This window comes from Urocampus carinirostris, chromosome 5, assembly GCF_059441175.1.
Source record: "Urocampus carinirostris isolate Australia breed hairy pipefish chromosome 5, RoL_Ucar_1.0, whole genome shotgun sequence".
NCBI lineage: Eukaryota > Metazoa > Chordata > Actinopteri > Syngnathiformes > Syngnathidae > Urocampus > Urocampus carinirostris.
In genome coordinates, this window is record NC_142353.1 from 8,434,269 (window position 1) to 8,448,032 (window position 13,764).

Consider the following 13,764-nt stretch of genomic DNA (forward strand, 5'->3'; position numbering starts at 1 on the left):
CTGAATCACGGCCAGATATTTCTGCTCGTGAAGCAGACGATGTTGGACGCTTTGAGATCGCCATATAGAAGAGATACAGCAGTGCTTTACACGAGGTCGGAAATTCACACGGGGTTGGCAGCGCGAAAAAGTTTTGCGCTGCTCAAAACTTTAGACCACGTGTTAACTGCGGGCGGCACACGAGGTAATGACGCAGAAATGACGCAGAAATGACGCAGAAATGACGCGGAATGACGTGCTCTGGCCGCGGCCAGGGTGTGGTTACACATGGGTAGGACGCGAAATTTCAGCGGGTAATCGTGGGTGGAGCACGGTCATAGCATGTTCTGCGCCTGTATCGCGGTGTTATTACGTGAAATTAGCGTGTTACGCGTGTGATGGTCAAACGCCTTTCTCCGCATATATACAGCGCGATTTGCCGAGCACACGTCAGTTGTGCTCGAGACGTCAAGGGGTGGACATGGATCCCCGTCACCGTAGTGACCTCGTCTTAATCCATTTTTATTTCTTGACATTTTTTTTCATTTCATTAGAAGATAATAAAATAAAAATGAAAAACTATTACAATAATAACATATTGGCTTCTTCGGTGCCATAGCTTGAAATCTTGATCTTCACTGGACTGTGTCTTGAGCGGTTATGATTTCTACAGCCCGGTGTTATGCCGAGAAATGCATCCCTGCCGAGATTTGCATCCCCTCGCTACTACAACCACTTTTACCTCGTTTTATCTCACTTTTATATCACTCTTAGGTAAAGTAATGGCGAACATATAACCAAATCCACTTCGTCTTGCATTTGTTGGGAATGTAATACAACATAAACCATTCCGTCTTTGTTTTTGTTGTGAACGTAATCGAACGGTAATGCACACCGTATATAAATCACTTTTGAGAACTCTTATGCACTCTACCGTAAAGCTTATTATGCAGAATTAAGCTTTGTGGTAGAGTGCAAAACAGCGATTTGAATAGAAAAAGGCAAAATAAACATGTTACCTGCTCAAAAGTGATTTGTATACGGCGTGCATTACCGTTCGATTACATTCACAACAAATACAAAGACGGAATGATCGAATTCATAATGAAGTGCTTTGAGAGACTGGTTAAAGAGCACATCACCTCCAGTCTCCCCTCCTCACTCGACCCCTTTCTGTTTGCCTACCGGACAAACCGCTCCACCGGGGATGCCATCTCCTCTGCGCTTCACCTGAGCCTGACACACCTAGAGGAGAAGAACACCAATGTGCGGATGCTGTTCCTGGACTTCAGTTCAGCATTCAACACCATCATCCCACAACACCTGGTAGACAAAATGAGACTCCTGGGTTTCAACACCCCCCTGCGGAACTGGCTGCTGGACTTCCTCACTGACAGACCCCAGTCAGTGCGGATTGGTCAGAACATCTCCGATGTCATCAACCTCAGCACGGGCTCCCCCCAAGGCTGTGTCCTGAGCCCCTTGCTGTTCACCCTGATGACACACGACTGCGTCCCTAGGTCCGCCACAAACCACATCGTGAAGTTTGCGGACGACACAACAGTGGTGGGCCTCATCAGGGACGACAACGACCTGGCCTACAGAGAGGAGGTGGAGCAGTTGGTGGGCTGGTGCAGGGACAACAGCCTGGTCCTGAATGTTGACAAAACTAAAGAGATCATTGTCGACTTCAGAAAGAACCAGCCCAACCATGCCCCACTTTTCATCAACAACAAGGCTGTGGAGGTTGTCAGCAGCATCAAGTTCCTAGGGGTGCACATCACAAACAAACTCACCTGGTCCGTGAACACTGCATCACTGGTTAAGAGGGCACAGCAGCGCCTGTACTTCCTGCGGAGGATGAGGAGAACCCGCCTGCCCCCACCCTCCCTCATCACATTCTACAGGGGCACCATAGAGAGTATCCTGACCAGCTGTATCTCTGTGTGGTGTGGAGGCTGCAGCGCTACCGACTGGGGTAGTGTGAGGAGGGTGACGAGGACAGCAGAGAAAATCATCGGGACTTCCTTTCCCTCCATTCAGGACATTGGCCAGAAGCGCTGCCTATCCCAAGGGACCCCTCTCACCCCCATCATGGACTGTTCACTCTGCTAGCCTCTGGGAAGAGGTACTGCAGTGTGCGGTGCAGGACCACCAGGTTCCACAATAGTCTTGTCCCCCTGGCCATTAGACTGTTAAATGGTCACTCAAACACATAGTAAATCTAAACTGCTGCTAATCTGTACATCTGTGGGTTCTGTTTGACTTTTTGCACTACTGGCAGTTCTTTATAGCTAGCCACTCCTTGCACATCTGTTTCTCTGCACTATTGTACTTACAGCGTTATTGTTACAGTGTTATTGTTCTGTTTACCTGACTTGTTTACCTGACTGCCCATTTTGCACATCTGGTTGGCTACTCCTCTTGCACTATTTGCGCTACTGTAAAATACTATACATAGCCATAATTATTTAGTATATTATTAGCACTCAATACTACAACTCAATACAACATTTTATTTATATCTGTACATTCAAGGAAACTGTGCGGGTCAGATGTATCGACATTTCGTTCTGTATACACGTGTACTAGAATGACAATAAAGTAGATCTGAATCTGAATCTGAATGGAATGGTTTAAGTTGTATTACATTCCCAACAAATGCAAGACAAAGTGGTTTTGGTTAAATGTTCGCCATTAAATTCCCTAAAAGTGATATAAAAGTGAGATAAAACGAGGTAAAAGTGGTTGTAGTAGCGAGGGGATGCAAATCTCGGCATTTCTCGGCGCAACGCCGGCTCGGCAGCTTTTATACCCGTGGTCCACACGAGAAAATGACGCGGAAATGACGCGATGAGGAAGCGGAACAGTCGCCGGCGTCTGTTTTGCGGGCATACCACCGATGAACAGCGGGTTGGCAATTTATGCGCATTTTCCATCGCGGGCAACCACGGGCAAAAAAAACCCGCAAAATTTTACCCGCGATACAGACGCAAACGGCTGTGTGACCGGGCCCTAAGGAGTGTAACTGATTCAGTTAATTTTGTTTCCTTGGCAATTTTTTACCAGGTCAAAGGCCCACGACACACTGAAAACAGGCCTGCGACCCTCTTTTGGGTCCCGACCCACCAGTTGAGATACACTGATGTATAATACTAAATGAGGCAAGACGTTGCTCATTGGATTTCTAATGCTTGCTGGAGGTACAAGCATCATAAATTACAAGAGTAAATGCAAAAATTATTTTGCTTGCAATACAAAAATACAATGTTCTGTCACAGTAACTTGCAAATTCTTTATGAAGCACACAAGTTCCGAGAGAAAGGCATTGTTGGAGGTAGTTCAGCCAATAGCATATTGCATCTTATATGATGTCGACCAATAGCACCCACGCATCTTAAAGACATAAGAGACACTTCCGTTTTACAGTCAAAGCATGTACACAGCAAAGTTAGAATTTTCTATGTTTTTAAGCAAGCAAAATGATTTATTGTGGATTTTGTATTGTGGGGAAAATGCCTTCACGAAGACCAAAGATTGTATTAATTTCACATTTTAACAGTGGCAGAATGTTTATTCTGTCAGGGAGGACCAGAACAGAGCAGGAGACCCCAGAGCGTTCGTACAGTTCTTTATTTGGGGAAGCGTAAGGTTAGCGGGAGACGTGATCAATCGTAGCGTGGGACGAAGGCAGGTCGAGTTTACCAGGACTGAAGAGAAGATCGTAGCGTGGGACGAAAGCAGGTCGAATCGGGCAATCCCGGTCTGTTATGCTTGTCCTGTTTTAGTCTGTTATGCCTTGTCATGTTTTAGTCTGTTATGCCATGTCCTGTTGAGTTCGTGCCGGAGGAACTCTGTATTGTTCTGTTTTGCCCCGCAGTATTGGGCAACTTTTATTTTGATAAATAAAACTTATGGATCGTCAACGCATTTGAGTTCTCCCTTCATGCCTCCTGCCTCCGTTCTGGTCCGGTCACCTTCCACGCCACCACGCCACCTGACATATTCCACACCTAGGCCTTCAGCAGTGCTACTTCTGAATGAATCCAACCATCAATAACTATTTTATGGCTATAAAATATGTGTGAGAAATATAAATAAAGCATTAATAATAATCTCATACAATTGCAATATTAATTAGGAAATTAGCCACTTTTTACGCAGCAAAAATCATTTTTATCTGTGCACAAAATCTATCAAAACCAATTACTCCATCGTACAAATAAGCCGCATGTTTCAGTTCCGACAAGAAGTTATTTTGTATTGCCATAGAAGTTAATTCTGAAAGTCGAGCCTGTCATATCGTATTTGTGGCATGAGTTTTTATTTGATTTAGGACTGAAAAAATCAGTTCGGCATTAGAAGTGGACACAGGGATTCCTTTTTTCTTCATATTTTTGTCGTCATACTTCCGTTACCGCACCCTAGCCAATCATATTTTGTGGAACCGGTGCCGTTTTCTTAAACCGTCTAGAAAACCCTGCACTGTCAACCCGGAATCTAAATGAATAAACCAAAAACTTTATCGACATTTATTCAGCTTCAGGGCTTACAGAACCTATTATAAAGTCCTCCAGGCAGATTACTGAAACTGGCAACAAATAATGGCTGACATGTGATTGGTTATATTCTTAAAAATCAAAGCACAGATCTGAAAGCAGGGGGAAAGCAATGCGGGTAATCTGAGATACAATATGGACCTATATATGGACAAAATATGATTAATATTGAAACAGAGAAGACCTTGTAGGCCCCGAAGGCCCACCACTGCATTGTAATGGGAAAATATTGTAAGGTAGGGATCTTCTAACCCCAGGGTTCTACAGTTTATAGAAAGCACAAAAAGAAACTGAGGATATCAAATGTTCCAAGCTACACTCATTGGTTGCAAATGTAAATTCAGTGTCAGGGATGCAGGGGGACCGAGCATAGTGTAATTATGCCTCTCTCCTCTCTCTCTGGTAGAAGCATTAGACTTTAATTATCTCTATTCGACACACTACCCGCATGCAAGGAACAGACGTCTAGAGGCCAGTCCAGGTAGATGAAAAGTCGCTATTGTGAATAATAATTGCGTTCATTGCTGAAGATGGATGTGCGTGGTGGGTTACCGAGGCGGGTAGACCACCTCTTGATATCACACTGTCGTTTTTAAGGCTTAGAAGTGCCATATGTGTGGGTCTTTTGTAAAAATAAAACAGATTTCACGGCACAGCTTGAATTTTCTCATGATGACTCCCGCGTGAAGCAAACCCATAAAGATTAAAATTAGACTTTTGTTATTGTTTTGGCAGCAGAGGTTTGGGTGGCAGATGCACTCAGACACTGACACATTTCACATCAAGGAGTAATGAAACAAAGCAGGAAAATAAAGCTATTATTATGATTTCACAGAAGTTTCAGTATTTTTTTTGTTAGTAGGTTACAAAAAACAATCTACTTTCATCAAGGCTATACATGTATAAACATGCATTCTGTATATTAGGTTATGATTTAACTAATGTTCTTCATTAATTAAGTTAAATGCCTTAATTATCGACATGCTTGAAGTAAGTTTTGTTCTTCTATTTTATCACGGCTCTACGCCGAGCCAATACTTTTTTTTAATAATATATTAAGACCGAGCTTTTTCCAAAATCTATCAATTTTATTCTTAGAAAGACAATTATGTCTTAAAGTTAAATGTGAACCCAAGGCAAAAAAGTAAGATGTATTTTAATAGTGTGCTGTTTTTATTCTTCAACCCAAGTCAGTCTAAGAGTCTTCCTAAGAATCATGCGTTTTATTGTTGTTTCGATTGCTAAACATTTGATCGGAGTTTAAAATTGAAATCCACTTGTTTCATCCATTTCTGAGGGACCCATTTTGTAACCTGCTGTCTGCTGAACATTGCATTAGAGTTACTCATTCTTCAGGTAATGGTAGATTTTACATTTCAACTCAAAATGTTCAAAAAATTCATTAACATTTTCTTTTTCTCCTTTTATTATTAGGAATTCTTATAGGCAGAAGAAGGTACCAGTACACACAATGTTTTTTGTATATGTTGGAGGTCTGGTGCATCTTTATCCATCAGAGGGCGCCTAATAGGTTTCCAATTAGGACAGGTGTGTCCTACACCTAAATAAGGACACTACCGACAGCACCGTCATTGAGGCATCATCCTTTTCTACAATCAAGTTCACCGTCCATACCACCATCACCATTTGTTTGTCATTTTGTTGAATATTTTTTCAATTGAATACCATAATTTTTAGCATCTTGCCTTGGTTCCTGGTTCTTGTATTTGGGTCAACCGCAAAATGTTAACATAATGAAAGAAACCAGTAGGAAGCCCTCCCTGCCCCGGCTGCGAAGAGAGTCCCCGGCTGCTTCGACTCCCTGCATTGGCTGCGAGGAGAGTCCACGGTCACTGAACTATTCATTAATTTGATTGGTTTACTTTTGCTGGGCAAAATGTTTTTCCCGTCACAAAAAAGTGAGCCGCGCTGTATTAAGAGCCACACAGTTCAAAATGTAGCAAAAAAGGAGACAGACAATTTTGTTCACTTGCAAAGACACCAGCAATATCCTCATTGAGCCGTTTTTTAAAAGAACAAGGAAACATCGTAACATCTCACGAGGAATTTGGAATAACTTGTCATTTTTTCGAGTGTACTCTTTTCTTTCATCATCAGCCCTCACAAAGTATTTGTGCAGACTTGCTTATTGTCGGCCACTCCAACTAATTGCCTAACGTGTTCCTATCAATCAAGCCTTTCCCAAATGGCACCTCCGCTACGTGGACAACATACCCGACACATTTTCCTTTAACGGTGGAGTCACGCCGCACTACAAGTTTAATCTTCCTCTTTTGGACCACATATTTTCCCTGTTTTTTTTCCTCAGTAAAGTCACTTTAACATTTACCTGTGTTAATCTATTAATTCCAGATATAGTTCGTGTTGCAATCACAGGCTGGATAGATATTGATGTGACATTGGTGTTTGGAAAGTATTCTGAAAATTACCAGCTTTCCACTTAATTGACCTTACAAGGCTTTTCTTTTGATGATTTACTGGAACAATGGCAAAATGAGAATCGCCTAAAGCTCATATAAGTGGGAAAGGGGATGTGATGAGTGACAGTCTACTTTTGATTTCAGTTTTGAGTTAGTGTTTAATAATCTTGTTTTTATAGCTGGGTAGAAACCGACCCTAACAATACAAATGTAACAATGTCAATCAGAAAATGTCATCTTGTAGTGACGATTCTCTTTACTTCATTTTGATAAAGTAGGAAATACAAATATGCATGTGGTTTTTGTATGCATTTAAAATAAAAGACGGGTCAGTGGCGACCCTAACACAAGTGGAGCGTTAAACTTATACGGTTAGCTGCAATAATAAACTGTCTATTTGAGCTGTTCTAGATGTGCAATTTCAGCACCATGTTTTCCATTTTCTCACATCAAGACACACAAGACCAAAATGTAATGAGGTTTTTTGGAGTGCTACATGTGGCCAGCACTGCATATTCATGTGTTATAAATTACAGAGTTGCTTGAGCAACAACAATAAACTATAGCATATCATACAGGTCAATAAGGTTAGTCAAATTCCATTTAGAAAGTGAAACTGAATTGATCACCATCCTTTTTCATATGCACAGTTAGTGAGATACATAAAGGTGTTGTTACTGAATGAGACAATATGGAAACCCTCAGGAGAGGGGGTAAGGATTCACATTGAGTTAGAACTATTATAATAATAACATAATAGTAATCCGGATGGTATGTGACGCGCTGTCGGGGGAAGCATAAGAGGCTGTTATCATGGAAGTATCAAATTAAAAATATATGAAGTAGTTATATTTATTTAGTAGTACAGTTCTTTCTCAATTAAAGTGACAATATATACGTTTAACCACAAGATGTTGCTGTATTGTGCTATATAAACAAAAAACAGTGCTAAAAGGCAGAAGGAAGAATACAAACTACGGACACTCAAAGAGACTAAACCGCACAATTATCTTCTCATTTTTTTGCCCAGCCTTTCGCAAGGTTGTTGGTTTTCTAGGGTACCCATACCAGCAATATGGAGGACAATCATGTCAGGTACCCTCAGATGAGATTTATGGTGTGAAAGATAAATGCAATTTTTTGACGTATATAAATTTAAAATAAATGCATATTTTAATTTTTTTTTGTGTGTTTTTGAATATTTTTGCTAATTATTTAAATCTTTTTTTTTTTTAACTGAACCTGTTTTTTTACCAACCGTACCGGCTAAAACATACTCACTGTCCTTTCAGCTGCACAATTTTATGATTTTCTTTTTCAAAATCACTGTATTTTCACATTACATCATGAATATTATTCATACTATTATTATATCTGTTATCGTTGTAACATAACATCAAAAACATTATAAATAGTTACATTTATTCAGTGTTAATATTCTTCTCCATTTAACTATAATACAATGTTTTGGAGGTGATTTTTATCACAATCGCTAAATGTTCACATTATTATAGGTATAGTATTAATGCGATTAGTATGTAACGTACGATTGAGCGTCTGCAGATACAGAGTGAGGCACGTGATTCTGATTTGGCGCAGAGGATTCCTATTGGCGCATACATGAGCCCCAAAGAATAGATTTAGTGAAAGTTGTCATGATTATTGATTTGGGGCACCTGCGGCTGCCCCGGTGGCGCCAACAGCCCTGGTCGCTGATTGGCTCCATGCCACTTTTTAAACCAACCGACTCCCTTTTACCGCCGCACGATTGTTGCGAACCTTCAGCTCCCGCCAAGGCAAGCCTTCCGAACCGGACTCCCTGTTTTTCCCGGCTTCGACCTGTTTCCGTTTGATCACGTCTTTGCTCCTGCGCCCTGGCAACCAGACCTGCTTTTCCCTCTTTGACACGCTATCGCTCGCCAGAGAAGTGCCACTTCTGCGTCACGAGCGACCTGCTCCCCACAATCAACGAGAGCTTACGTCTCTTTTCAAATAAAACTAAGAAACTTACGCAATTGGGTTCCCGTCTCCGTTCCTGGTTCCTGACAGAACGATCGGACCAGAAAAAGAACCCAGCGGAAGTTTTTTACGAGCGCCGATCGGCGAAAGGAGACATGCAACATTTGCACCGTATTGAGGCGGAGGTCCGACGGATGTCGGGTCACGTGTCAGCCATTCTACGGATTGTTCGACAGCAACAGGAATGGCTTCAGCACCACCAAGAAAGTTTAGATGCGGTCCCGAAGATTCATGCTCGTCAGCAGCACACATCGGCCCCGCCCTCCGGTAATTCCCCGTCTGCCGTGGCCCCACTCGCCCTGCCCATCCTGTTCACGAACTCTCCCGCCGTCGGATCGGCAGAACCGCGAGTGGGCGCACCTGACAAATTCTGTGGAGACCCGGCACAGGTTCGCGCTTTCAATGTGAACTGCCGACTCATTTTCGACCTGCAACCCCGAAACTTCGCGTCCGAAGCGGCCAAAGTGGCCTTCACTATTAACCATTTGACCGGAAGAGCTCGACTCTGGGGAACGGCTGGATTTGAGAGAGGTTCAGTTGCGTGTTCCTCATTTGATCTCCTGGCCCAGGAGATCCTCAAGGTATTCAACACAGGATCCTCATAAGTTGACGCGTCGAGATCTCTGATGAGGATACGGCAGGGAAGACGATCGATTGCCGATTATTCGATCGATTTTCAGACCCTCGCAAGCCAGACCAACTGGAATGCAGAGGCGTTAGTGGACGCCTATCTCAACAGCTTGGCAGACTACATTAAGGACGAGTTGGTGTCTCAGTCCGGCTCGTCTGCCCGCCAGTCCGACTCTTGGTCCGCCTGCCAGTCCGACTCTTGGTCCGCCTGCCTGCCCGACGCTTTGTCCGCCTGCCTGCCTGACACTTTGTCCGCCTGCCCGCCCGACCTTTCGTCTGCCGGCCTGTCCCAACGTCCGCCTGTCCGCCTGCCTCGACGTGCGTCCGTCCGCCTGTCTCTATTTCCGTCTGTCCACCTGCCTTCCCGCCGCTCTCGAAGTCCGTCAGCCTGTCTCGAAGCCCGTCTGTCCGCCTGCCTTCCCGCCTGTCTCGACGTCCGTCTGCCTGCCTGTCCCGACGTCCGTCTGGCTGCTCACCCGTCTGCAACATCCGTCTTCCCGGCTACGACGCCTGCCTGTCAGCTCGGTCTCCTCCGGGTCCTGCTTCTGTCCACTCGGAGGAGTTTTGAATTTTTCTGGGTGCAATTTTTTTTCCTGCCTGTTGGATTACCTTTTTTCTGCCGGATGGATTTCTTTTTGTTTTTTTTGGGACTTCTGGAGCCGTGCCTTGAGGGGGGGTTCTGTCATGATTACTGAATGGGGGCACCTGCGGCTGCCCTGGTGGCCCAAACAGCCCTGGTCGCTGATTGGCTTCTTGCCACTTTTTAAACCCCTGACTCCCTGTTACCGGCGTCCGATCGTTGCGAACCTTCAGCTCCTGCTAAGGCAAGCCTTCCGAACCAGACTCCCTGTTTTTGACTCCCATACGTTTCCCGGCTTCGACCTGTTTCCGTTTTATCACGTCTCTGCTTCTGCGCCCCTTTAACCCGACCTGCTTCTCCCTCTTCGACACCGCTATCGCTCGCCACAGAAGTGCCACTTCCGACTTCCGACCTGCTCCCCACAATCAACGATCACTGGATCGTGGGTGCCAGCTTATGTCTCTTTTCAAATAAAATTGAGACACTAACGCAATTAGGTTCCCGTCTTTGTTCCCGGTTCCTGACAAAAGTATCAGCAACGTAGCAGCAAGTCAAGCCATCCATACTTTTTTTCTTGTTCCATTGACTTTTTCTTCATAATGGGGGATCTATTGTTGCTTTTATAAAATAGGAATGGTTCATGGACTTGCATTTATAAGAATAAGGTAATAAACTGATTTTTTTGTTGTATGTTGTGGTATATAGACCTCTTTCTTGCTCTGCCAACTAATTGATGAACAAGAGGTCAGTTCTTTAAGTCTGACTGTGCCTCACCAGACAGGAGCCTCACCACATATCACTGGTTAAACTGTAGTATAAGATCCTCATCTGTAATGTTATTGATAAAGGAGAACCTCTACTCTATTTTGAAGGGGCAGTCAATCAGCAAACATTGCTGCTTTTTCTGAAGCTGTCTAAAGAGACGGCTATACTCAGCACAGCATACGCCCTGTCCTCATTCGAGATATTTTTCAAAGGGATCTGGTGCTTGAAAGCACATAAGAGAGGACATATGGCTCAGAAGGTAATATAATTCCTTCCACATGTGACTAGCTTAGGTAAGTGTTTGGCGCCAAACCGATTCCACTTGGCACAAGTTTTTTCTCCTGATTTTAATCAGCAACCAAGCAAATGAATTCTTGAAGTCTTTGGATCACACCAAGCGTTAAATTCAACTCCAAGCAGCATCAAGAGCCTTGGGGTTGGCTGCGAATTTGCATAAAAGGGATTTTCCACGTAGCCTTCAATTTCTGAAAATCTAGCACCGCATATTTTAATATGGTTTTCTGTTTATGCCGTTGGGTTTTTGGATCGTACGCTGTTGCCCAAAGTCGAGAAGCACGGAAAATATATTTGGAAAGCCGTGGAAAATATGTATGACTAAGAAGTTATATAAATATACCAGTTCAAATATTAGCATTGTAGATTTAAAAAAAAAGGATTGTTAAATTGCAATAGAAAATATTCTTTGCTCACTGATTTTACCATTTATTTTTGTCTATCTACAGTATCCAATCTATCAACCTAATCTAATCTAAAATACTTTAAAACAGCCGATTTGTGTGTGTGTGCGTGCGTGAGTGTGCGTGTGTGTTTGTGTGTATCTGTGCCTCCCATACAGTTAAAGCAATTTTTGTGAAAATTGACACCATTGTAGATTAGGCCTCTGAGAGTGTCTTTACCTACGTTTTGTGCAAAGGCACGTTCAATAAATACCAATGAAATCGATACAAATCTTCTGGTCTGCTTTGTGGGGTCTCTAACGTTCTCTGGCGGCATAATTGGGTATTGCTGTTCCCAATCACCGATAACTCCAAGCAGCCCAATCCAATCTTCAATAGGCCTGGCAATGCCAAGCCATTATGCTTGTTCATTGCTATTACAATTTATTGAAATACTGTTTGTGTGTATATTTATTCTACCATTTACAATGTTTTATTGTAGCTTTTTCCTTGCAAAGCTGCAAGCTTGAGTACAAATTCTCATAAGATGAAATTAAGAAATAATACTTAATATAAGCAATATAAAATGCCAACTAGAACTATTTCACGTTTTGATTATTATTCCTGTTTTTCCCTTTTTTGCAGTGAAGTTTAGAATTTAGATCTCATTATGTTTCAATGAGAAAATTGAAATGCAAACGGATGTCAAAAATCGATATACAGTACTGTTCAAAAGTGTGAGTCACCCACAAAAGAGTGTTTTCCATTACAAGTCAAAAACTTTTTTTATCAATTAAATGAGTTGCAAACTATATAAAATGTTTGCTTTTGTGAAAAAATAGAAATTTCTAAACGTCAACAAACTTTTGAACGGTAGTGTACATTTTTACATTTTACCCTTTTTTTACTTCTTTTTTACTTTAGGTTATGCAGAGTAATTTTGACAGTATGTCTCATTTGCTTCACCAAATTGGTTTTAATTGACTCAAATTTAATCGAGGTCGCATCTGTGGTCTTAATAAATTATTAAAATCATTTCAAATGACTGTTCCTCAAAGCATACTTCATAGAATTTTATGCTAATTCACATATCAGTGCAAAATAAAGGAGAGAGTAGAGATAAAATCAGAACTGAATGTTACAGTTGCTTTTAAAAAGTTAATTAGTTTTCTATTAAAAGTTATCTAGTCACTTTTCAATGCCTAGACAACTGCTTTGCATTTCAAAAATGCGTTGATATGAGAATGATGTGTTGATATTCCTCTGATTTCAATGAGGTCGTATGCAACCCTAAATATCTTCGTGACCCTTAAAGTTGCTATTTTTCATAACCCGTTCCAAGAATTGGATCATTTGAAGTCAGCTTTGGGGCTAATGAGACCTTACCCTCATGCCAAGTTCGATGTTCTCTCCTCCATAAACTTCCATGCCTGGATCCAGCAAGCCAATCTCGCCAAAATATTCACGATCAACCACAAAAGAACAGCCGATCATTGCCGGGGTTCTGGAAGAAAGACATGACAATATAATACATTGGTAAAAGGTCTGAAAGGATAGTTACTTCTAAGGCACTTTTCTTCAGGTGTATTGGAAGTGTCAGATTGAATTATTTTGTTTTTAGAAATTGTTAAGAATTATGTTTGTAAGAGTCTCTTGGGAAACATTGGCTCAAGGCAATACAGTGCAATTGTTTAGAAGAAGCCTTATAAAAACTGCTGTAAGCTTGTTACTCACCTAAAAGGGCATTGTGTATTATTTGACCACTATATATTTCTGTATTTGGTCGTGCAACCGAAAATAAAAGCTACAAATCATAAGACAAAGTACACACTATGGATAATCCAAGTGACCTTACGGCACCATTGTCCTTTTTATTCTTTCCCCCAGTGTTTCACAAGGTTTTTGGTTTATGAGGCTAAGTGAGGCAACAAGATACAGTAGCTGTCTAGGTAAGCCTCATGTTATGTAAAATATAATTTCTCGACCTATGAGATCTTGAAAAAATTCACGTTTATATGATAATTCATGTGTTTTTGCTTATTATTCGAATACACATTTTTTGAAAAGGGACTTAACTACACATAATGTTATTTTAACAACTGACAAATTTGATC

General features: G+C 41.9%; 1 protein-coding gene across 1 annotated transcript in view; it reads right to left on the reverse strand.

The window, feature by feature from the left end:
- galnt9 (polypeptide N-acetylgalactosaminyltransferase 9) overlaps positions 1–13,764 on the reverse strand; it is a 135,333-nt gene that overhangs the window by 36,724 nt on the left and 84,845 nt on the right. Inside the window, exon 6 of the mRNA XM_088335570.1 lies at positions 13,037–13,154. Within this exon, the coding sequence (XP_088191696.1) occupies positions 13,037–13,154 (118 nt within the window). The remainder of the gene's footprint in view (positions 1–13,036; positions 13,155–13,764) is intronic.